Here is a 23,608-nt window from a genome sequence, read left to right on the forward strand (position 1 = left end):
TTAGTTTCGCGAAATACTTTAGACCTTTATTTTTATTCAATCATAATGTAGGCCGCTTTCTGCTGTCGTAAGGGAACCACTTTTCATCTCACGTTACATTACGCTTGAGAAACCATGGGTGTCCTTTTTGATTAAATATTGGACGCGAACCCTAAAAGTCCTTGGACAAAATTTCACTTGTGAAAATTTTGTTGCGCTTTTAACCAAACTCTGCCGTGTTCTATCCATCTGTATGTATTGCCTGGAAACAAATTGGCTTAAATATGGATCAGTTAATGATGATTTGATTGTTTAAATTTTTTGCTACACTTAATCAAAATATTTTCTGCACTTATTTTTACACTTAACTGAAATTTATAAAAAAAACTTCGTTATGCACGTCAAATTAAAGAGCATCATGTTCATTAAAAAAAAAGTCAGTACTAATTTATAATTGTATAACTTTGTACAAAAATACAACTTTGCATGTTTGACGTTTTAAAATATGATTTTATAAATTATGTCGGCCGGTCGCCCTATACTCAGTCACTACAGGAAAATATATTAGAAAATTGTTCAAAACAGCTGTTGAGCTTGGGTTTTTTTTTAATCTATATTTATTTAAGCATTCATAAACTATTGTTGCAATCTGAGGGGTAAATATTGAGATGCGCATGCGCGCGCGGGCCTCGCGTAAATATCACTGTAGTGTTTTTTACTCTAATGTGATAATATTAAAATATAAAATAATCATGAAAATCATATTTTAAATTATAAAACTAAGAGTACAATAAAAAATAATTAAGCGTTTTATTTTTCAATATTATTATTTTACGCTCTGGCAACATTTGCGTTGTTATGACAGATGTAATCGCGCAGCGTTATCTTTTGCGACTCGAGTGGACAGTTACCCGTTGGTTGCGATGGGTTCCACCTGGGTTTTGCAAATTTTCCTCTTACCTATAATTTTTTTCACAATTTTCGCAACTTCCAACGCTGAAGATATCAAGCAAGTGTTCATAAAGAAGTGAGTTATTCATGTTTTTATTGTAGTGTAATATATAATTCACGTTTCCTTATCTGTGACAAAGCCGGTCTTTATTAGCCGCGTAAAAGTAATTTGATAGAACATTGATAATTTCCGATAACGTCTTCCAGGAAGTTTCATGGTAAAGATATGTTATCTGATTCGATTTGTCAATGCAAATATTTGAGCAGATATTTTGTTTGTATAAATATTGAATATCCTGTATATGTATATGCCTAATCGGTTCGTCATACATAAAAGCAAATATAAGTAAAATAAATATTTAAGTGTCTTCGTTGCTTTGTTAAAAGCTCAATCTTACAAGAGAGAAAAACTACTTTATAATTTAAAAACAATAACTTGATAATTTAAAAAATTGAACATGTAAATTTAAAATATGTATATTTGGAAATAAAATTAAATTAGCTTCTTTGAAGTTATTATTTGATATTAAATTAAATAATTCTTATTATTGTTAATATATGTTCATAGCAATAATCGAAGTTTTATGGACCATTTGTCAAAAAACTGACTATGACAAAATTGCTGACAATTTAATAATATTAACTGACATATTAGTAATATTGCTTACCATTTCTTTTAAAAGTTATTGATCATTTATTCTTAGAAATACTTACTTTTTTGACAAAAATACATTTTTTATCATAATATAATATTGGAAGTTTTACCAGAACGGTAACAATATTATATCACATACTACACGATAAGAAACCATTTATTATCAAATAACAATATCTATTTTTATCAGTATTAATCCATACTTATATTTACTACTAAAGAGTGAAAACGACACAAAATGCGTAGCATAAATTTTGCATTACATTTTCGTGAATTATATTGAAAGGAATTTTAGCGAGTCCACTATTTTTTTGTATTTTACTTAAATGATTATATCAATGGTTTCATTTTGTATAAGATTACAAAATAAAATTCGTACAAATTTTATGTAACTGTTGATATTGCGCCGATTCGATCTTAGCACTGTATTGATCAGTGTTAAACATTTATATTGGTTTCTATTGAATTCGTTGAAAAATGTAATTATAAAAGTATTTATCACAGAATTTAAATTTTTTAAATTATGTGTAAATACTAAATTTTATTACACTCGATTATTTGTATGCGAAAAACTAAGTTCATAAACAAATCACTTAAATGTTTTATATTACTATAAATGGAAAAAGACGCGAAAAGAAAAGAAAGATATACAAGTGAAGAAAGAAAATTTTCATTATTTTATTTACATACACTATTTTTTAAATACTTCAATAACAATATTTTGAAAAATTTAGCGTTCACAAAAAACGCATTAATCAAAACAAATATAACAGTTGATTTAAAATTGTTTTTATGTGTCAAAATTCTTTATGTAAAAAACACCCAAAAAATAGGAGTAAAAGGAGTTATATATCGATACTCAATCGAAACCATTGCTCGAATAGCAAACGTATATCCAAAATCCAAGTATAATTAGTGAGTGCATGTGTATAAAAAAACTACCGTTATCGTGGCCGAACAAATGAATCACGCCATAGGGTATGTGTCACCCAGGGCGATCCTTAAAATTGCCGCCCCCCCCCCCATACATTTTTTGCAGGGTCATAAAATCAGCATTTCTTAAAATAATAAATTGGTTATTATTAAGCTCTTGTTATTCGTGGATTTATATATGTTTTAGTGCATTCAGGGTTAAGAACCACACTAGACGATCCCATCGCGAATATGCCGCCCCCAAGCAAGTGCCGCCCGGGGCGGTCCGCCCCCCCATAGCTACGCCACTGCCGCAAAAAAATGGACAACAATAACCTAGAATGGCAAACAGTGACAACAAACAATAGAAAAAGACCAAGAAGTCTAAACAAAAATAAATAATTACTGACATATTTTGAAAAAATTAGCATTCACAAAAAACGCACTAATGTCATGACACATTCATTTAAAAAATATAACAAAGCTAATTTCTAACTATTTCTATATTAATATGTAAAAATCAGCCAAAAAATACGCAATTTGAATGACTTAGAAGCGGTAGATAAAAGACGTCATTCTCGAATAAATTTCATCCATTTGTGATATTTTTTTTTAAACGGCTGCCTTATCCATTACAGTGATAATCTAACCTTAAGATTGCACATTGAAACAAAAGGCTTTTTCTAGAGTTTATTTTATTATTTTTTCTGTAATTTGTAAGCTATATATTAAACCTTTATATTTATTGAGCCATCTGTATTAAACTTGTTTTTTTATTTTATTTATTACGTTAAATGGTAAAATCAGACAATTATTATTTGATCATAAACCAATCGGACATATTACTACAGTTAATAATTTTTTATGTAACATACTTATAAATACTGTCTATTTCTAGGTATAAATATGGACTCCAAAGTGCCTTTCACGTTAATAGTTCTGTGGAGTATATCTTCGAATTTGATATAAATGCATTTGTGAGTATAAATCTAAAGACATTAATATTACTTTTATTTATTTATCATTTTTTTATTTTTTACATATGTATGTATGTCAAATGAATACTGCTAATATTAGAATACATTTTACCATACCTGTAATATATAACATTAATAATACAATATGTTTGCTACAAAGTTAAGATCGCTATTTTAATATAAGAATTATTACACGCTAATTTCAACTGTATCACTGTTTCCCAATAATGTATTATTCTAAAATATGAATTAAATATCTTATAAAAATCACTTTCTAATGTTATATGAGCTTTAGTACAATGTCATTTGCAATGTGGATTTTTTTCACTCACTAAGTTTTGACTTAGATCAGATTGGAGAAGCTTAGATTGCAGACCCGTTTCTATTGACAATCTGTTTTAAGCCTTGAAAGGAGAGAACGAGTTACCTGCACCTTGACTCCCAAGCCAATACCAAGACTCTTCTATTCAACTAAAGAGCTACTGGTTACTAAAAACATATGGCTGTTAGAAGACACTAAAGGAGAACGTCGTAGAATGCATCCCCGCACTGTCGCCTACGGGATTTAAGAGAAGACGTTGTTGACATTGAAGAATTCGCCCCTGCTTATAATGGCATTATCGGAATAAAAAATAAATTTATCGTTCCACGTGCAATAATGATATTTCACTTCATTCCATTTAGTGGAATAATATTATTTCATAATGGACACTTCGAAGTGTTTTGCTGCTTTAGCACATTTAAAATTAATCCGATTATAAATTAAACATAGAACTGTTGTATGATAGTTCTTACAATGCTGTTTTTAACTAAATGCTAATTAGCGTTTTTTTACCTTATTGCTAATAACGATACAGTTGAAATTAGAAAAATGCTCCAAAATTGTTTTGCATTGCTATTTTATTAATAATCTAAAAAATATATTGTTATTACAGTAATGTATCTTCTCTTTAGTTCATAATGCTTTTTTGTTTATCAAAATTTTTAATGTTTGCATTTATATTTTTGTAATTTAATTGATTTGTTTTCTGTTCTATAAAAAGTCTTTTGCAAATCATATGGATAGACCGGCCAGAGTCACGGTGTCGAGTGCTTTTGCAAACATATCACATCCAGTGTTTATTACTGCACGTCAACAAAGAGGTTTGTATTATGATTATTATATTTCTTACATGAATCCAAAAATCAACCTATAAGATCAACATATTAATTTTAATATGTCACAATAATATTAAAATCTGCCATAAAAGAAATTATAAATTTGCTGGACAATACTAAAAAAGTAATTACTTCTTTGCAAGATTCCACAACTAGAAAATGTACAATTGCTATTTTCACCCAAAAGAACTGCTTGTACACCATTATACTTTCCTACTATATTGGTTCTGATATAGATTTGTCCCAGAAAGCTTATAAAATTCAATTTTAATTCCTGTAACAAATTGCAACAAGTTAACTAGAAATTTCTTGACCTGTTTTATCAAAAAATTATCAAAGCATATAACGGGTGATTAAACTTCAGTTTCCGAATTTTTTTAAAAACAAACCACAAATTTAAGGATATATTTGAATTGACGTATTTGATGTATTTCATTAATTATAAAAATAATATCAATTAAATGGCCGCCACTTGGCCTTTTGCAGCAGCCGATCCTTTCAATGACCTTTTCGTACCTTTCGGGCGGTTTCTCAGCTATAACTTGGCGAATGTAGGTTTTTCGGTTCTCCAAAGTTTCGAGTTTGTAGGACTTTTAAAAAATCCGACGGCATTAAATTGTGTGATCTTGGCGACCAATTGATGTCACCAAAACGTGAAATAATACGACCTGGAAACGTTGCATCCGATGTGTGGCAAGTTGCGCCGTCTTGTTGGAACCTCGTGTCTTCCACATCAATATCTTTGATTTCGTGCCAAAAATAATCGATTATCATACGCCTATAGCGCTCACTATTGACTGTTACAGTCCCGCTTTAAAAAAGTAAGGTCCAATGACGCCGCCTGACCACAATGCGAACCAAATAGTCATCTTTTAGGCATGTAATGGTATCACATGAGGATTTTACTTGCCCCATATGCGGAAATTTTGCTTATTAACATATCCATAGAGAGGGAAATGTGCCTCATCAAATCTTTGAAAAATCAGCATCAACTTCCTGCTGCTCTAACACCCAATATGCATAAATGCTTCGCTTTCCAAGGTCTCTGGGCTTAATTTTTTGTGTTATCTGAATTTTATACGGGTGTAGGTGTATGCCGAGATGCAAAATGAACCAAAGAGAGCCATAAGAAAAGCCCAAAAGCTGTGAACGCAGACGAATCGACGATTCCAGATCTTAGCAGCAATTTTTTCGATTGAACGGCCACCACGATGATGCACAGGCCTAACCCTATCTCCAACGTTTCCAGTCTCTTCAAATTTTTTTACTACATTGTGAATTGTTCGCTTTGTAGACCATAATCTTCCACAGTTCGTACAGAATTGTTGTTTCTGTTGACCAATTAAACAAGTTTAACTCCTTGAGCAGTGGCTAAGCGTTGTTGCAAACTAACATTTGAAACTTTGAACATGCGTGATTATTGACAGCTGTCTGATTTACATTGCTGCCAATATAGAAAACTTGAATAGGATCATTTGTAAAAACCATTGAAAATTCCAATTAGCTGATCTTAAAGTGACGAATATTTCACACGACTGAATGAAAACTAAATTTTAGAATGGAAAAACTTTTACTATATAATCAAGCAATATACCCAAAATAATCTGTAAAATCAATAAAAATTATTTTATTGTATACACACTTGTATCTCTAATATTAGAATTCTATTTTTATAAAAACAAGTTTATTTTCTATTAAAAATTCTATTTTAAAAATTTAATTTAATTTCTAAGAATCACTAATACTTATCAGATTTAAAGAATTATCTTTACATTCTAACGAAGATATACATTGCTTATTATACTTTTCTACTCTAATGATTTCAGGTGTATTATCATGGCAGTTACCAGTAGTGATGAGAAACAATGTGCTTCAAAGCTTATCAAGAACTTTATGTCCTAACAATAATTATTACTTAAGCAGTCAGTATGATCTTTAATTATATATTTAAATTACATGAATAATACAATTAATATTAAAACCATAATTTCAGATGAACCGCAAGACAATAATACTCAAAATCATCCGATAATACACATTTACACATCCAGTTATGCCAACACCGCCATCTTGTTGACCGTGGACTTAGTCGAGGATTTTTATTTGAAGCCAAACGTCAAACGGAAGATGAACATCAGTCCTTCAATGCCCAGTATATTTTTTTATTCCTTTGATTCTGACAACGCCAAAAAAGATGATCAAAACGAAGACGGTAAGCTTGCCGCGTATTCCGTGAGACCCAGTCAGTACAAGTCAAAAGAGAACATGAAGACCGTTATTGTGAGGATAGACTCTCAGGACAATGCTTGTATGCTTATTTCGATTCAGAATGCATCAGTCAGTATTTATTTTAAATTTTACATACATATGTATTAACCGGTGATTCATATGCTTAATGTGAATGTTTGTTGTTTCAGTGTCCTGTTTATGACACAGAAAACGATATCATGTTCGAAGGATTTTATGAGACAGTCAGTAAACGCGGTGGAATTACAATCACTGTAAGTATTTATATAACACATAATAATAATATTTTACTTGTCTTAGTTTATTTTAATATTTTTAGATCATAGAAATATATGTGAAAATAATAAAATATTTTAATTTTATATTGATAGATTTAATTCGGGGGTCTTCATATTATTACATTAGCTGCTTTTATGAAATACAACAATATTCGAGCAGTTCATACATATTTAAGGTTGAATTTACTTATGAAACATATGATGCATCAGGTTCATAATTTTAATCATAAGCAGGCTTAACATACACTGGAGTCGCAATGAGTCATGTTTCCATGTCGACTCTTGATAATCAGAACATTAAAATTAATCCATGGTTTCAAAGATATTCGCTCAAACCAGGTGTAACTATATCAAATGGCATTTCGCTTATAGTTTTATTTAAACTGTCCACTTTTATCCTATAAATAATGTTCACTTCTCACCTAATAAAAAAATTCGCATTGTTTCAGGAACAAAAGTTCCCGTTTGGCTTTTACGTAGTTCTCCTTGTCAAGACATCAGACGAAGACTGCCAAGGATACAATTCAAACACCAACGTCTCGCATTTCACCAACTTCTTCGATGTGGAATCTCAACCGTTTGATTTTGTCTTCGATCCTAACTCCAAATTGCACAATCGCGACGTAAACGACAGACTCAAAGACGTCGTGCTTCAAATATCGCCAACCATAACTAAGAAGGAATACTGGCTGGCGACCATGGTGGCCATCATTGTCATTCTGGTGATTTACACCATATTTCTCATCGGGCTGTTTTGCTACAAACACAAACCGATGAGACTGACCGAAGTTGACAATCTAGGTTAGTTAGGTTTCGCTTAATTCAACTACACATGGATCTCTCGGTGTAGAAAATAGAAAAGTATACATTATATGATTTTTAATTTAGACTATATGTTACTCCGTACGAAGATCGCTGACAATGTATCGTGTCATACTGTAGCTACGATATCGACAGTCTGTGGTAAGATTTATTATATCATTATAGCAGTGATTCTTAACTGGTAGTATGGCATTTTAAGGGTTCACGAAAAATATAATTATGGTGGAAAAAGATTTGAGAATATTTAACGGAATAATGAGTCTATACTCTGCTCTTTCATACAAGGTGGCTTTTTTGCTTCATTTTTTAGCATTTTAATACAAATCTTCATGATGGCGCCCACCAATTGCAGCGTCTATTGCGGATCTCTGCTTGTACACTTCATAAAAATTATATAAATTAAAATTAATTTTTTAATGTCAACGAATACAAGAACTGCCAAAAGACATTATACTTAAAAACGTTGGGAACCACTGCATTATGAAGCTTATATAATAAATGCACGCATATATTATGTTACACCGAGGGATTTTTGTGTTATTATATGTCACATGTTGCAATGTTATTATATACAACTTTACATTTTTCTCAATCAGATTCGATTGCTTTTCTTCAAGCAACTTTCCGTGACCCAATGAGTCCCATTTCAGCCGACGGAAGTACAAACGATGATATTAGTATGTTTCATTTAAACTCATAAATCGTAATAAACTTTTGTTTTGATACAGATTTGATATTTTATTTTAGGAACAAGTCCTAGTATTACTGGCGATACAACTGCAGGATGTAGTCATCATCGTCGTAAGTATACATGTGACATGATAATGTCACTCTCAACACACATAAATGTGGGAACGTTGACTATATCTATGTTACTGAATTTCAGGAAGAGATAGCGAATGGTCATTGAAATTTTCAAGCGCCGATGGCCACATTTATCTTAATCAGCTGTGCACCAAAGATACACACGTGCTTATAAAGCAATCGGATCTCTACTTGTGGCATTTGCTTACAATCGCCGTATTTTACGGACTTCCTGTTATTCAATTGGTGGTTACTTATCAACGGGTGTGCATATTACTACATTATCATAAATAGTTTATCGTACATAATATAAAAATGACTAAGGCGATACTTCTTTCAGGTGCTGAATCAATCAGGCAACCAAGACTTGTGCTATTATAATTTCTTGTGCGCTCATCCATTAGGTTACCTGTCGGATTTCAATCATGTGTATTCGAATCTTGGTTATGTTTTGCTCGGTGGTCTTTTTGTGTTCATCGTCTGGAAAAGACACAAGCATCACGTGGATCCAAAATTCGATAAGGTATCATATTAGAATTAATCTCAAAGCTTGATTAAAGTGAGAAGGCAAAAAGATACAATTTAATATATTATTTTAGTATTTTGGAATACCACAACATCATGGATTGTACTATGCGATGGGAGTAGCTTTAATAATGGAAGGAGTTCTTTCGGCTTCTTATCACGTTTGTCCGAATCACTCAAATTTTCAATTTGGTAAGATTTGAAATGCGCTTTTCGTATTTTATTATCTATCTTCTAATGCTGTCTCGTGTCGATAATTTCAGATACTTCTTTTATGTACATAATGGCTGTGTTATCAATGGTGAAAATATATCAGACGAGGCATCCGGACATTAACGCAAAAGCTCATTCAACATTTGGAATTCTTGCCGCTGCCATTCTAATATGTATGTGTATCCATTCCATTTACTATAATATAAATAATTATTTATATTTATTGATTCATTTTAAGGTCTCATCGGCGTTTTGCATCCAAACTTTTATTTCTGGCTTTTCTTCACCATTTTACACATCACGACGTGTCTGCTTTTGACATTTCAAATATACTACTTGGGGCGCTGGAAATTTAGTAAGTTATAGTCTGTTGTTAGGTACTGATGTAATTATAAATAAATAATGAATTCAATATTTTTAGATTTTGAATTTTTCTTATGCTGTAAACGAGGTAAATGTCATCCAGCTTATGGGAATAGAATGGTTCTTGTAATACTGGCCAATTTATGCAACTGGGGTCTTGCTGGATATGGGTAAGGCAATGTTGTGTACATCTTTATTTTTAACATTTGCTAATTTATTATTATTTTATTAATTTATTTAGCTTAATAGCTAATTTTTACATCAGACAAATTTTAACGAAACATATATATAATATATAAAATAAACAGAAAATAAAAAAAAGACTTACTATTATAATTTATTTCTTAATGCACAAAGATTTTTTTTATATTCCATTTAGGAAACCCGTTATAGTTTTATTTTTGCGGATTGTCCTAGGAATATTATTATACAAATTAACACGTAGCCAAATTTAAATCAGAATAAAAATGTCATTGGAAAACACTAAAACAACGAGGATACTTGCACTTGCCCTAATGAAAGTTCTAAAACTATAATTAGTTTTATAACTTTCATTTGGCTTTGCCTTCAAAATTAAAAAGTCAGAAAGACAGTTTCACAATGTGACGTAAATCAATATGAATGCTTTTCGTATGTCTGATTTATGTCACAATGCCATTAGCGGAACATCTAAAATAATCTTACATAAAATATAAATGGACATGTCTGATATTGATCTCCGATGAGTAATAAGCTCTAATATATTTAATAAAGTTAAATTTTTGCATGTTGCAGATTGTACCAACACAGTAAAGACTTCGCCACTCATCTGCTATACGTGTTTCTGATGAATCTGGCACTTCATCTCATATTTTATATATCTATGAAAGTAACCAAAGGCGAAAGACCGACGGCGTACACTTGGGTTCTTCTATTGGCGGCCATGTTAACTTGGGGAGGAGCTCTGTATTTCTTTTTTACTCCCAGCACTTCGTGGGCGGTAAGATAAATGTTCTACAACATTGTTTTATAGTTACTAATATCATTATTATTTTGTAGCTAACTCCAGCACAATCACGCGTATACAATCAGCCTTGCTCCTTGTTAAACTTTTACGACAATCATGATATATGGCACATGTTATCTGCTGTTTCTATGTTCTTCAGCTTCATGCTGATGCTGACACTCGACGACGATATAACGCACAAGTTACGCGAAAAGATATTAGTGTTTTAAGCGGGAGAGTTACCATTACTAGTCATTTGTCTAATATTTTTAACACTGCCATCATAGAAGTGCCTCTAGTTTATTTATCTGAAGTATTTTTTAAGTGTAATATATTTTATTTACAACTTATAGACTAATGTGAAATTGTCTTTAAATGTTCTACGTGCAATATACAAGCTTTGTCTTGATAAACAAACAAAACGTTGAGATTGTTTTATTATTAACATATTAATGGATTAAAAACCACAATCATAATTTTTCAGGTTTTCTAGCTTTAAGTATAACGATTATTTGAGTAATAAGATGGTTTTAAAAATGTTGAAAATTAATGAAATACACATTATAGTTTTAGAAAGTTCTTTCAGAAATCTTACATTAATTATCCAGGTGCTTTTTTTATTGTATTTACTCTCATTGTGGAAAGATTGTGGTTTTTATTTCAGCTAAGCTTAAACTGTTCCGTGAAAATGTCTTATTTGTATGTATGTATAATAATATAAGCAAAATGTGTGATGTTTTATAATTTTATTGTATTTAAATTATTTTTTTATGCATTTAGTGAGATACAATTTCTCTAATTTGTATTTTTGAAGTATTACACAAAAATTTTATTGTTTAATTTCTTTACCAGAAGTAATAAACATAAAAATGTGGTATTTTATAAAATCATTGAGGAGTTGATAAAAATAAAATTTAAAAATGAACAGAAGTTATGTAAAAAACTATTTTATTATTTCAGCGTTAAAAAAATGTTGAAAAAGTTACCAAATATTTGTTTATTTTTTACAATAAAACAATTAAAATAAGTAAATAAATTATTTAATTTAATAATATTTATAATAACATTTATTATTTAATCTTATACTAACACAACAATAATTGATTTATTATAAAGGACTGTACTCTCCATCGAGATTTTCGCAAAAATCTGATAGAAACTCGAACATAAGATTCTCCTTTGGCTTCATTGAAGACTTCCTCTCGTCAGATACGTTCTTAATGCATTTTGCGAAATTCTCCAAAGTGTACTGCAAAAATAAACAACATTATAAAAACTTGACTCAATCAATTCGAATCTTACGTTGATAATACCTTAGACCAATCTTCTCTGTATATAGCAAGGCACTGTTCCGATAAACAATCGTCCGTCAAAAATTCATTATTCAACAAGAAAATCAACAATTTGCTATATGCTTTCCATTTAGTATCACCCGGCAAGGAATAGTTCTCGATGATCATCAAGTTCCTTCCACATATCACAGTGTTGAAGAAATTACTCATCGTCGAGCTTAAAGTATCGTCTTCGTTAAAAGATTCATTGTGCGATTGTTCGCTACTTATGTTTTCAATTGGAGCAATTTCACGCACACACTTTTTTGTAACGACACTTTCCTCAGGGTCGTCGCTTAATCGCATCGTACTCCTGAATTCTTCAATCTCAGCGTTGGTCAATTCTTGTTTCTCCGAGCTGGAAATATTGAGGCAAGATAGCCATGCACTCTTGGCGTGATTTAATAAATCGTCGGTCAAAAGATTCGGATGACGAGTCACTGAAATTATGAAAGAAATATAAATATGATATTTACAAAGGGACAACAAAAAATAATTAAAACTTACAAATCCATATAATGATATCTAATGATAATTGAATCATATATTCTTTCATAATTTTGGCTACATATTTATAACTGCTGCACTCTTCTATCTGTTGCAGTAAAGAGTAGAGTGCTTCTTTAATTAAGTATTCCTCGGTGGGTTTACTTGATAAATCAATCAAGAAGTCCTGAAAAATAAATGTTTGTTAAAGCAGATGTTGATAAGCAAAAGTAATTAAATCAGCACAGGTAATTTTACATATGAATCAATCTTACTGGCGAAACCAGTAACTTCCATCTATCCCGAGAAATTACCGAACCGCTTTTATAAATATGTCAGCATTCGAATTTTAAATACAACTGAATAACAATTACCTTCAACTCTATCATCAACAAAGTGGGTGAGCAATATTCGTCAAATTTGCTAGTGCTCGGTTTATCGTTCATGTTTTCTTCTCCATATTCTATCTTAAACTCTTCGATTATTGACTTATCAGTTATGAAGTTGGAAGTCGACGGTTTTTCAATTTTGTCAGGTACAACTTCACCATCCAAATTATTAAAACGATGACGCATAACATCATGCACAATACTCGGTAGATTAGTCGTAAAAATACCTGAGAAGATTAAAATAATTTATAATAAAAATTAATAATATTTTCTACGTGGCATCTAGAAACAATTTTGGATATATCCATTTTTATTTAGTTTGATTATTTTTTGTTATATCAAAATAAGGCAAGTTAATTACATTTCCAGACATCAAGATATAGCCCAGACCTTAAGAACGGGACTATTTTAAATGTTACGTAATATACACAAACGCATGAATAAATACAAAAATGTATTTAGCGGGTGATTATAACAAGTACTCTGATATAAAACAATGATGCCTTCAGAGATATTTATTGGTAAGTATTGTGTTTGTGCATTGAAGAGTTGGAAAATAAGTTTTTGCAGATTTATCAAACATGGGGGTGGAAACGTTATAGTTTGAGGCTGCTTGGAGCAAGAGTAGGAATCATATTGATGCGCTACTACATAAAATCCAATTTTGAAATTTATTTCAATGTATTTCTCTTGGGAAAATTGTTGATTTCCGATTAAAGAAATTGAAGACGTATGAATGTTAGTCTGTTAAAAATGTGAAAATGCTTACTTATAGAGTTGTATTGCGTTTGAAGGCAATGCATGAGCTTCTTCATTGAGTTCCTAATGCAAATTTGAGTACAAATATCCAATATGGACTTTGATGTACCCGGTGGCATTAATCCTTGCAGAGCTCCACTTACTCTTTTTCTAGCCGCTCTCAATCCGGCTCTCTTACAGCCCATGTGAAATTCAATGAGGCAATTGTTGTAAACATTTGTGACTGCCAATGTAACCATATCCTATAAGAAAAATAAAAAAACTTAGTCATCAGAATTTTCTTTGTCTCGGTGAACAATACTAATTTCATAATGAAGCATACTTTATCACGATGCGATCCACTCGCAATTGCAGTTTCATAAGCTCTATCGCTAAAAACGGGCAGTTGCGCTTTCGCCAATCTGATGAGTGCGGCACCCGTCCTATCGCTCACAATATCCAAGATCTTCCTAGTCGTTCCGGGCTGCGATCGTATAAACCACTCCTCCAGTCGCATCTGCAAGTCTCTGTTCTTGTTTTTTGGCTTATCTCCGCAAAAACTGCTCGTGACCGGAGTGATGTGTCTGACGTTCCTCGGGCCACAACCTTCGTTGGTGTTCTGATTTCTTATGATCAAATATCGAAACTCTTTCAAATAAGGACAGATAACTTTGACGACTTCTTCGTCGACCAACTCTAAACGGTCTAAATTAGTTTCTTCATCGTTCTTGCTCTCTGGCAGTTCAGAAAAATCGACACTTTGGTTCTTCCTTACGTCAGATTCATTTTTGCTATGATCTTCAGAGAGCGATTCGTTTTTGTTATCGTTATTAACAAGCCACACTGTGAGCGATTCTTGAGGAAAATGTTGCATGTCAAACAACCATCCTAGACATATTCTAATCAGAGACTTATTGACGAAAGGCATACAAACATTTGATCCGTTTATGACGTTCTCTGCATATATTTGAAACAAAACTTCTAATAGATTTTTAAAATATATAACTCTGAGAAAGCAATAGTCCAGCATTGCCAATAGTTCCACCATCCAGGGCACTGTTAATATGAGTTTTCCACTCTCCTTCGACTTGCGAATGATCATGATTAAATTAATCGGTGGAAGCGAGTGATTTCTAATAGTAATCTCACTGTTTAACACTCGTTCTGATTGCAATTTAGAGTCGCTTTTGCCGTTTTTGTACGGTAGTGCCATTAAAAATCCGAAGAATTTGGCCAACACCCGCAGCGATTTGATGTACGTCAAATATTGCATTTTTGTTTCTTGATCGATGGTTGTATCTGAATAAAATTTAAAATTACACTATGAAAGTCAAAATTAATTGCAGTATATTCATCTTATTTAATAGACAAAGATAATGGAAGGAGAAAAACTATCAATTGTTCAATAATTTTTTAAATTTCTGAAACCAAGTGGATTACCACAGCACAAACTAACTCTTAGTTGGTAGCCATATAACGCTGCATAGGAATCGGAACCACACCAAGATTATGCAATGAAATGCAGTTGGTTTTGAAGGACTCGAACACTATGTGATTGAGGCAAAAGTATCTTGATTAATTTCCAGAATTCCATTTGTCAAATTGTCTTGCCTTTGGCATTACAATAAATAAAGAGGACAATTTAAATGAGCAATTTATAAAATACTTAGTGTCATAAAACTAATTAGTTATTCACTACAATAATAATAAATGAGCATTAAATAAATGCATAGATGAGCAAAATTTTATTTGTAGTGTGCATTAAAATGTATAAACTGCGCATTAGCATTTTGTTAGTATAGCTAACGATCGAAGTTAAGCAGAATTGGGCATGGTCTCTACTAGGATGGGTGACCTCTTATAAAATTTCTGGAATAGCTTTGTATGTTTTTAAATATTGTTTAATTGGAGTCTATAAAATAGAGCACAATTTAAATAAAACCTAGTGTTAATAAGAACGTTAGATTGTATTTCTTTAACAGGGACCCCCTTGAATTTGGCCAGAAAAATGCATGTCATTTAATGAAATACAATGAATCTTACCTAATTCTTCTCGATCAGATGCCAGGAAACCAGCCTCATCGAATCGGCAAATTTCCTGAGCTAATGAATTAATCAAATGCTCTCTGAATATAGTGCTGCTCGACTCCAAGATGAAATCTCTGAAGAACTCTTCATCGCCGACAAAGTCAGGAGGACTGCTCAGTTCGTTCTGGTCGATTTGAGAAAATTGCGTCGGTAAAGTGCCTGTCAATCTTTCGGCAAGCTTGCTTATTTTGTTACGGCTCAAGCATTTGGTTCCGATGGCCGCTTGAAGATGCACAAGTGTCTCGGCAGATTTATTCTAAAAATATAAATAAATTTATTAGTCATAAAAGAAAATTTTGTATTTCTGTTTTAATCTAATGATATTTAAAAAATAAATCTTATTAAAAGCATAAGTTTCTTCTGGCAATACAGCACAACTTATATCTGTACAAGAAATGTTTATGCATGCTTAGTATGAAAAATATCTGAAAATAAATACTGAGAATTTTTTAGTCATCATATCTGGTTAAGAAAAATTTCACTTTCTATTTTAAAAAATAATAATAATTTTTAGAACTGAAATGCAGCTTTAAATTAAATGTAAAATAAGGTCAAAAAGATTACATACAAATTTAAAATCAGCATTTTTTTATTATACCAGTTTTCAATAACCTTCTGAACTTGTTAATATATGTTAAGTTATACCTGTTTGGTGCAAGTGGTAAGCAGTTGGTCTTTGAATAGCCTCGCCAAATGAGTGAGATTATTGGAACTGTTGTCAGTCATGATCAAAAATCTTATCTTGGTCCCCAGCTGTATGTTTAACTTCCAGCCGGGCGTTTGATGATTGGATTCCCAGCATCTGAATATATTGTAGAATTCGTCTCTCTGTCGTTTGAAAGACAAGAAGTTCTTATGTGTAGGAAAATTATCGGCGCTGTCTGTTTCGGTAATGAAGCAGACGTTTTTATTCGACGAATTTTCAAAATTGTCATCCTGATCAAGCTTCAGCTCCATTTCCAACTTTTTGGCATGGACATCTGTTAAATGATCGAAAAAATCTTTTGAGTAAGATTTAATCCTATCGTTTTGCAAAAGTGATTTGAGGCAGTTTTTATCGGTGATCACCTGTAACAACTGTTTTTGCCTTTCTAACGTTGCAATAGCAAAATATACACAATTATTAACGTTGCTAAACACTTTCTGATCGTTTTTCGGTGATCTTTCATTGTCTATACTTGCATTGATCTCTTGCAAAGTGGTCAAGGAGAGTAAATAATACAATTCGGAAGCAACATTAGCCACTAAATTAAAATCTAAAATAGTAGAGAATATGAGCGAGAAGAAATTGAGCGTTTTCTTATGCGTAACTTGACTCATCTCAAAAATATACTTATTCGAAGTCTTCTTTAGATTCTCGCTAACAACTGGCGTAATCCCGTTAAGTATTTTCTTCGGAGTGCAAATACTGATTTCGTTGAACTTCTCTATCAAGTTCACCTTTTCTTTTCTTAACATGTCACGTTCAGTTTTAAATTTGACATGATCGGCGTGATGTTCGTTCAGTTGAGAGTTTTTAAATGCGTCATGCTGAACGACTTTATCGTATTTGATACCAAATTTAATATCGTCCGAATTTGAGTTCAATTCCGAATCCGGCACCGGAAACGTCATGTTTAACCTTGTCGGTTTAATGCGTCTTCGATTACGCCTCGAATTACTAATCTTCTCGGCTCCTATGTCTGGAAACATATCTTTATCGTTTATATTAAACCGATTCTCTTGTTGCGAATAATTATCTAGTGATAGATTCAAACATTTTGAAGCATTTTCCTTCGGAAACTGACACACATCTCCCATTTTTCTGTTAGTCGTAATCGGCGATTCACACGATTGGTGCTTCGTTCTAATCACTCTATTAGACGAGTCATTATTTGGTGTGTTTTTCACATTTGGCGTGCTAAATCGTATGGATGAATGATTCAGAGGAGTGACAGGACTCAAAATAAAACTATCGTCCAGTTGTTTCCTCTGGGGTGTGGCGCAGCTGTCAAAACTATAGTTGAATTCGTTCGAGCAATTTAGTTCCGATTGATTTCCAGCAACGTACAGACTTGTATCAAAGGTCGAGTTGTTTAACGGACTATGGGGACTTTTGTCATTAGAAGTCAAAGTATTTCTGTTGAATATGTTCTCTTTGTTTGTAATGTATTCGACATTACTTTTAATTTGGGATTCTTGTCTAACGTCATCGGGCGAAGGTTTGTGTATTGGGGAAATTTTATTCTTTTCTATTTCTTGAGTTAAATCTTCAGAATGTAATAATCTGAAAAAAAAATTATGTATTAAAAAAATATTATTTACATAGATATTCTATATTTTACAGGTATAAAAATTAATTCATATAATAATCTCCTCTTTATGGAAGGTAAAAAATCGAGTGATCTGCGAACCCAAAAAATTTCTGTTAAACGCAGCCAATTAATCCATTGTTATTAACAAAACAAAGCTGTTGAAAGTGTATTATTGATTGTATATACAGAATTGTTTATAAAAAGCATCATAATACAATTAGAAGTGAGGCAAGGGTTAAAACTAAAAGCCAAATGCGTCCCAAAATCAAAAGTGTATACCTATTTATTTATTCAAAATTATTAGCTTGCTTAATTTACAAATTCGGTTTGATAAGCAATAATTTTATTTTTATAGTTATTATGAGATTATGTTAGAATCAAACCGATGTTTCTCAAACTCTACGTTTTTGAAAGTGATTTTTGCACTCGTAAGGTGAGTGGGACTCACCAGCGCATGGCTTTATATTACTCAGATGGTGCGTCAGGCGCACCATTTTAATTAATAAAATATAACGTCAATTTTTGGGTATTTCCTGTGCCTGTTTTGAATGGCGTTTTTGCAGTGTTGTAGACAAGAGTTTTAAGAAGCATATCTTATAAAAAAAATATCATTTTTACTTGAATCAAGCCGGGGAGAGCTCATTTATCGCGATAAGTCGGGGGGGTTTTCGATGAATAAATTTAAAGGCAGATGTGCCGTAGCTTTCTCCCGAAGGCAATAGTTGGCGATCGTCCTTCGGTAGACACACGTCGGTGACGTTATTGCCTATTGTGTTTTCGGCAGTGTCTTGGGTGTCCGCATTTTTCAGTCCCGTAAATATTTTAAAATGGGTTATCACCCTATTGTGTTAGTTTATTGTTATGGATTGTCAACCAATGCTACTTGAGAGAACCTAAAAAAATTAAAATGTAATTTAGAGAAATGCAAGTATTTGATCTGATTTCTTCGTGTTTGGTATTAGTCTATTAATATTTATGCTCTATATATATAATTTTAATTTTTAATAAGAATTTAACATTTTTAATTTTTCCTGAATTGGCTACCTACCTAGTACAAAAATGATTACGAGTGCAAAGGGTTAAAAATTAAATTATTTTGTTACTCAACTATAATAGTAAGGTATGTATATGTGTTTATACTTAAGTATATATTTTACAGTCAAAGTGTATGCATTGTTTAACTTAGACATACAGTATACACGCGATAATGAATAGAGACATAACTAAGCAATGCATACACTAACCATACAGACATAGTTAAAGTGTTCATTATACATAAAAATTATTCAAAATATTTTGAATAATTTTTGTCGGTATTTTGTCTCTAATTAATGTCTGTATTTCTTCTTCAGTTTATTTTCCCCTGAGAGATGAGTTGGCTTAATTTGTATTTTGGACTTGACTTGGTGAAAGTTCTAAAACAATATTTTCGCTAGTAGAAATATATATTTACTGGTAAAAATGTATTTGGACTAGTGAAAATATAATTTCACTGAAAAATACGGAGGCGCCCATTGATTTAATATTATTATTCATAATTAATGACATACGTCAAAGGTTCTATTAATAAAAAATATTAGGAGAACGCAAAAAAAACAAATATCACTTCTCAGAAGTCTAAAATCCACATCAAAAGCAATAAAATCGTGCCGTCACAGTGGGAACGCTCGAACGAACGATTTTATTGCTTTTGACGTGGATTTTAGACTTCTGAGAAGGGATAATATTTTTTTGCGCTCTCCTATTGGTCAAATTCATTCAATTCTCACTTATTGTAAGTCGTAATATTGTTATAAAAAATGTCAATATGAACGCTAGATAACCGAGCGTTTCCACTGCGACGGCACGAATTTTTTGTTTTAACGTGGATTCTAAACAGGGACGGAACTGGAACTTGGTCAGAAAAATGCATTTAATTCATTTAATGAAAAATACTATGAATCTTCATGAAATCGAGATATTAAAAAACCTATCACTGACTGGAAACATATGAAACGACATCCCTGCATTTGACACTTTGAACGCGCGAGATTATTGACAGCTGTCTGGTTTACGATTATACCCAGTCACGATTATATTAGTTGCTGATGATTTACTTTTCCAAAAATTATATTTAAATAGTACAATTAGGTCTAACACAAGCAATAAAAAAACACGCAAGGGAGAAGTTGTAACGTATAAATGAACGAATATTATAGTATTTGCATGGAAGGACAAAAATATCGTCACAATGTGGACAAGGCGTGACCTATCAAATAGGTACTATTGCCATATAGTAAATTCTTATATTATGTAAAAAAAACTGGTGAAAGATAAACAAAGATGTTTAAAAACGTGATTTAAAATCATATCTTCAAATTGAAGATTGCTTCGAGAAATATCATACGATGGACAATTATAATCAAACATCAAATATATAAATAAGTAAGCAATTGTAATGTACATACATAAATATATTTAGTGTTTCATATCAAAGTAATAAAAAAAACAATAAATTTCGTGCGATTAGTGAACTAAATAATATTTACAAGGATAGAGCCAAACATTCTATATTTTGCATTGTATTCTTGGGTATTTTTTTAGGTAGTAGTCCCAACATTTGGAACCGGTACAGGTTATACTCTAAATAAAGTATATTTAAAAATAGGTAAAAAGCTTAATTTTTGTGATTAAATAAATTGGACCGCAGTGGATTCAATAAGAAAAAAGTTTACGTCCGGTAAAGAATAATGTTTTGATTATTTTTGTAGCATTCTCCAACCATTTGAATTTCTGTACAACATACAAAAGGGATCAAATGGAAGCTAAACAGCCAGAAAACAAGGTCATTGAAACAGAAAAACTTTAAATAGAGTAGAATGATGGTTTTAAAGTGAATTTATAAAAATAACCTTGATACTCTTTCCCAATACACTGATTGCATTAAGGTATTACTTACTTTGCTCGTTTCAGTTGCCAAGGGAGAAAGAACTTTCTCAAGACCTACCTGCAATCAATCATGTGTCAAGAAAAATTTAACGATTTGGTAATAATTTCAATAGAAAATAATGTTGCTTCTATTAATATGGATGTGCTAAGACAAGATTTCTCTAAAATGAAAGCCAGTTGAATACTTTTTAGCAAAAGTCAATGTAAATAATGTTTAATTAAAATTAAAATTTAGTATAAATATATTATTATAGTTGTCTCTATGAAAACCCAACTTCTACCTCAACGTTATTGAGGCTTAAAGTAAATAAACGTATATTTTTTTGTAATTTATTATTAAATTAATAAATAATAATAAACATATTTTTAAGTTAAAATTTTTAACCATTAACTTTTTCTTTAAAAATCTTGGGTGGCAAATATGTTTTCATAAAGAGAACTATAGTTTATTATTTTATTTAGACAGTCACTTAGCCCTCCATTACTCGCGTGGTGCTGAAAGATTAAAAGACGTAATAAACTAAACGTAAAAAAGCACGAGTATCGGAGGATTAAAAAAAGCAGCTAAAATTCATAAAAAAGTTTTAGTGCATTTTTTTTTCTTTTCAAGAATGCAGAAACATTAGAGCAAGTACTTCTGCTGACACATCTACGGTTGGAGAAGAAATTGTATTACATACTGTGCTTTCTTGAAAATCTTTATATTTATTTATATTGGCAATATATGTGTATTTTATAATAAAACACTTTTTTGGCACCACCTAAACTTCGCAGGCACTTAAACAACACACACTGATTACAAAAAAATATGTATTATACATTTTTGCAAGAGTTAGCGTAACTTTAAATATTAGTTTGAAAATAAAAATGCAACAAAGGCAACTTTTTGAGTGAATTACCAGTGTGCCGAGTGAACTCATACAATTAGAAGGTGCTCATCAAACTGTGTGTGAGACATTGAATCAAGCATCTTAAATGAGAGGCTGCTAAAAAATAGATACAGTACAATCTAATAGTATAATACTAAAATGCACGAAAAATGACAACGTCCATATTGTATTAGGATCACATGCCACGCAAAGAGTGATCTGAGAATCATCGAATGGCAATAGATAATTTGGAAAATAATATATCATATGAATTTTTCATTGATTAGCTCTTTTTTATTTATGTCTCATATTTATCAATTTGATTATTTTATTTATTGGTAAAGTAAATTCAGTGGTTCTCAACATTTATTGTAAGTTTTTTATTTAAATCTTACTTTTATCAACTTATGTTTATTGTATTTATATTAGAGTATGTTTTGATTCATTCTCAACATTTTATTGTCTTTTATTTACGTCTCCCTTTTATCAAATTATGATTATTTTCATGGTTGCTTTATAGAAAAATAAGTGGTTCTCAACATTTTATTGTAAGTTTATGTCATGTGGATAACACATAAAATAGATTTAGGTTGTATACGTAATATAATTGGTAAATATATGTTCCGTCGAAATAAATAAACATTTGATCGAAATTACTAAAAAATATAAACAAAATAGTGCATAAGTCAAATATTCGCAATTTTTCGATTTTTTCCTTACTTAATACACATAAAATTGAAATATTATTGATACATATCGTCTGGAAAAGTAATTATTAAATCAAATTTACAATTCGTTTCGTTAAAATTAAAAAAAACTAACATTTAATTTGAAAAGAGAAATTTTAATAATTACTGACTATTTAATAAAACTACTGATTGTTTAATAACTGCCTGTGTATAAAAGTTACTAACCAAAAGTTAACTTAATTTACTTTTTGCATCTACTATATGACTTGCAAAGTTAAAGAAAGACACAATGCGACATACAATGAATCAATACGAAACTTCTTTCACGCAGTATTTATTTTTACTAGCTAAATTGGTATACTAGTATTCTAATTTTGTCCGGAGGTGCTGCAGTTCTGCAGTTTCTTGTGCAAGCCGTTCCTGAGTATTTGTCTTTTATATTCTTGTCATTATCAGTCGATCTCATAATTATGTATACAAAATAATTTAGCAGAATTTAACCGTCAAATGAAAGCAAAAGAGTAACATTAAAAACTTTTTTGGCATAAATTCGATGTAACATATGTTGAGGTGTAGTTATATATACATATATATATATATATTTCACAAACCTTTGAGTATGCGTTTTGAGATATGTCATAAAATACAATGCGAAATCGCTCCTCGAACATTGCGGTGCGTTGGCATCGTCCTGTATCGATAAACAAAGGTTAACAACGGCATATCGTGAAATTATACGTTATTTTAGTTCTTATTGAATAGCATAATATAACCTGTTCAAACAGAAGCTTGACGCTCAACCACGGGATGAGCTTTTCGTGGCCTTCGTGCAAAGCCCATTTTAGGGCCTGTTCGGCCATCGTTGTTGACGGTTGACAGCTCACTCCTGATGGTGCCAACCAAACAAAAGCATTCGAGTTGCTAGTT

General features: G+C 31.4%; 2 protein-coding genes across 6 annotated transcripts; one reads left to right on the forward strand and one right to left on the reverse strand.

The window, feature by feature from the left end:
• The first annotated feature begins 834 nt into the window (after positions 1–834).
• Positions 835–11,905, forward strand: LOC148239248 (SID1 transmembrane family member 1-like). Of its 4 annotated transcripts, none has more exons than XM_088199456.1 (18): positions 835–1,006; positions 2,706–3,474; positions 4,518–4,617; positions 6,459–6,554; positions 6,626–6,969; positions 7,050–7,133; positions 7,607–7,958; positions 8,046–8,120; positions 8,576–8,656; positions 8,727–8,780; positions 8,866–9,047; positions 9,124–9,306; positions 9,383–9,500; positions 9,572–9,694; positions 9,760–9,876; positions 9,943–10,054; positions 10,659–10,863; positions 10,923–11,905. In XM_088199456.1, the coding sequence occupies exons 3-18, from the start codon at positions 4,533–4,535 to the stop codon at positions 11,097–11,099; spliced, it is 2,388 nt and encodes a 795-aa protein (XP_088055582.1). In that variant the 5' UTR covers positions 835–1,006; positions 2,706–3,474; positions 4,518–4,532; the 3' UTR covers positions 11,100–11,905. The 4 variants fall into 4 exon arrangements, with proteins under 4 accessions (XP_088055582.1, XP_088055594.1, XP_088055567.1 ...); XM_088199468.1 differs by having other exon boundaries at positions 3,396–3,474; positions 8,290–8,656; XM_088199441.1 differs by having other exon boundaries at positions 3,396–3,474.
• dlt (codanin-1 like protein dlt) lies at positions 11,894–23,599 on the reverse strand. Of its 2 annotated transcripts, none has more exons than XM_088199420.1 (10): positions 23,455–23,599; positions 23,293–23,372; positions 16,547–18,167; positions 15,857–16,157; positions 14,157–15,112; positions 13,845–14,076; positions 13,061–13,302; positions 12,708–12,873; positions 12,183–12,640; positions 11,894–12,118 (listed from the first exon to the last, which is right to left on the reverse strand). In XM_088199420.1, exons 1-10 carry the CDS (start codon positions 23,539–23,541, stop codon positions 11,978–11,980), a joined length of 4,284 nt encoding a protein of 1,427 aa, XP_088055546.1. In that variant the 5' UTR covers positions 23,542–23,599; the 3' UTR covers positions 11,894–11,977. The 2 variants fall into 2 exon arrangements, with proteins under 2 accessions (XP_088055546.1, XP_088055557.1); XM_088199431.1 differs by lacking the exon at positions 23,455–23,599 and adding an exon at positions 18,244–18,286 and having other exon boundaries at positions 16,547–18,165; positions 23,293–23,353.
• Between the last annotated feature and the right edge of the window lie 9 nt (positions 23,600–23,608).

Source organism: Plectrocnemia conspersa, unplaced genomic scaffold (genome assembly GCF_051122295.1).
Source record: "Plectrocnemia conspersa isolate PC_06_02 unplaced genomic scaffold, ASM5112229v1 ptg000001l, whole genome shotgun sequence".
Taxonomy (NCBI): Eukaryota; Metazoa; Arthropoda; class Insecta; order Trichoptera; family Polycentropodidae; genus Plectrocnemia; species Plectrocnemia conspersa.

Bases quoted from the DNA above. Each gene is read 5' to 3' on its own strand.
- dlt (XM_088199420.1), bottom strand. From the start codon at position 23,541: ATGGCCGAACAGGCCCTAAAATGGGCTTTGCACGAAGGCCACGAAAAG. The intron at 23,373-23,454 runs GTTATATTATGC...TTATCGATACAG, and splicing joins TCAAGCTTCTGTTTGAACAG to GACGATGCCAACGCACCGCA. The intron at 12,641-12,707 runs GTAAGTTTTAAT...TCATAATTTCAG, and splicing joins AGATATCATTATATGGATTT to TGACTCGTCATCCGAATCTT.
- LOC148239248 (XM_088199441.1), top strand. From the start codon at position 903: ATGGGTTCCACCTGGGTTTTGCAAATTTTCCTCTTACCTATAATTTTT. The intron at 3,475-4,517 runs GTGAGTATAAAT...TTCTATAAAAAG, and splicing joins AATTTGATATAAATGCATTT to TCTTTTGCAAATCATATGGA. The intron at 7,134-7,606 runs GTAAGTATTTAT...GCATTGTTTCAG, and splicing joins GCGGTGGAATTACAATCACT to GAACAAAAGTTCCCGTTTGG.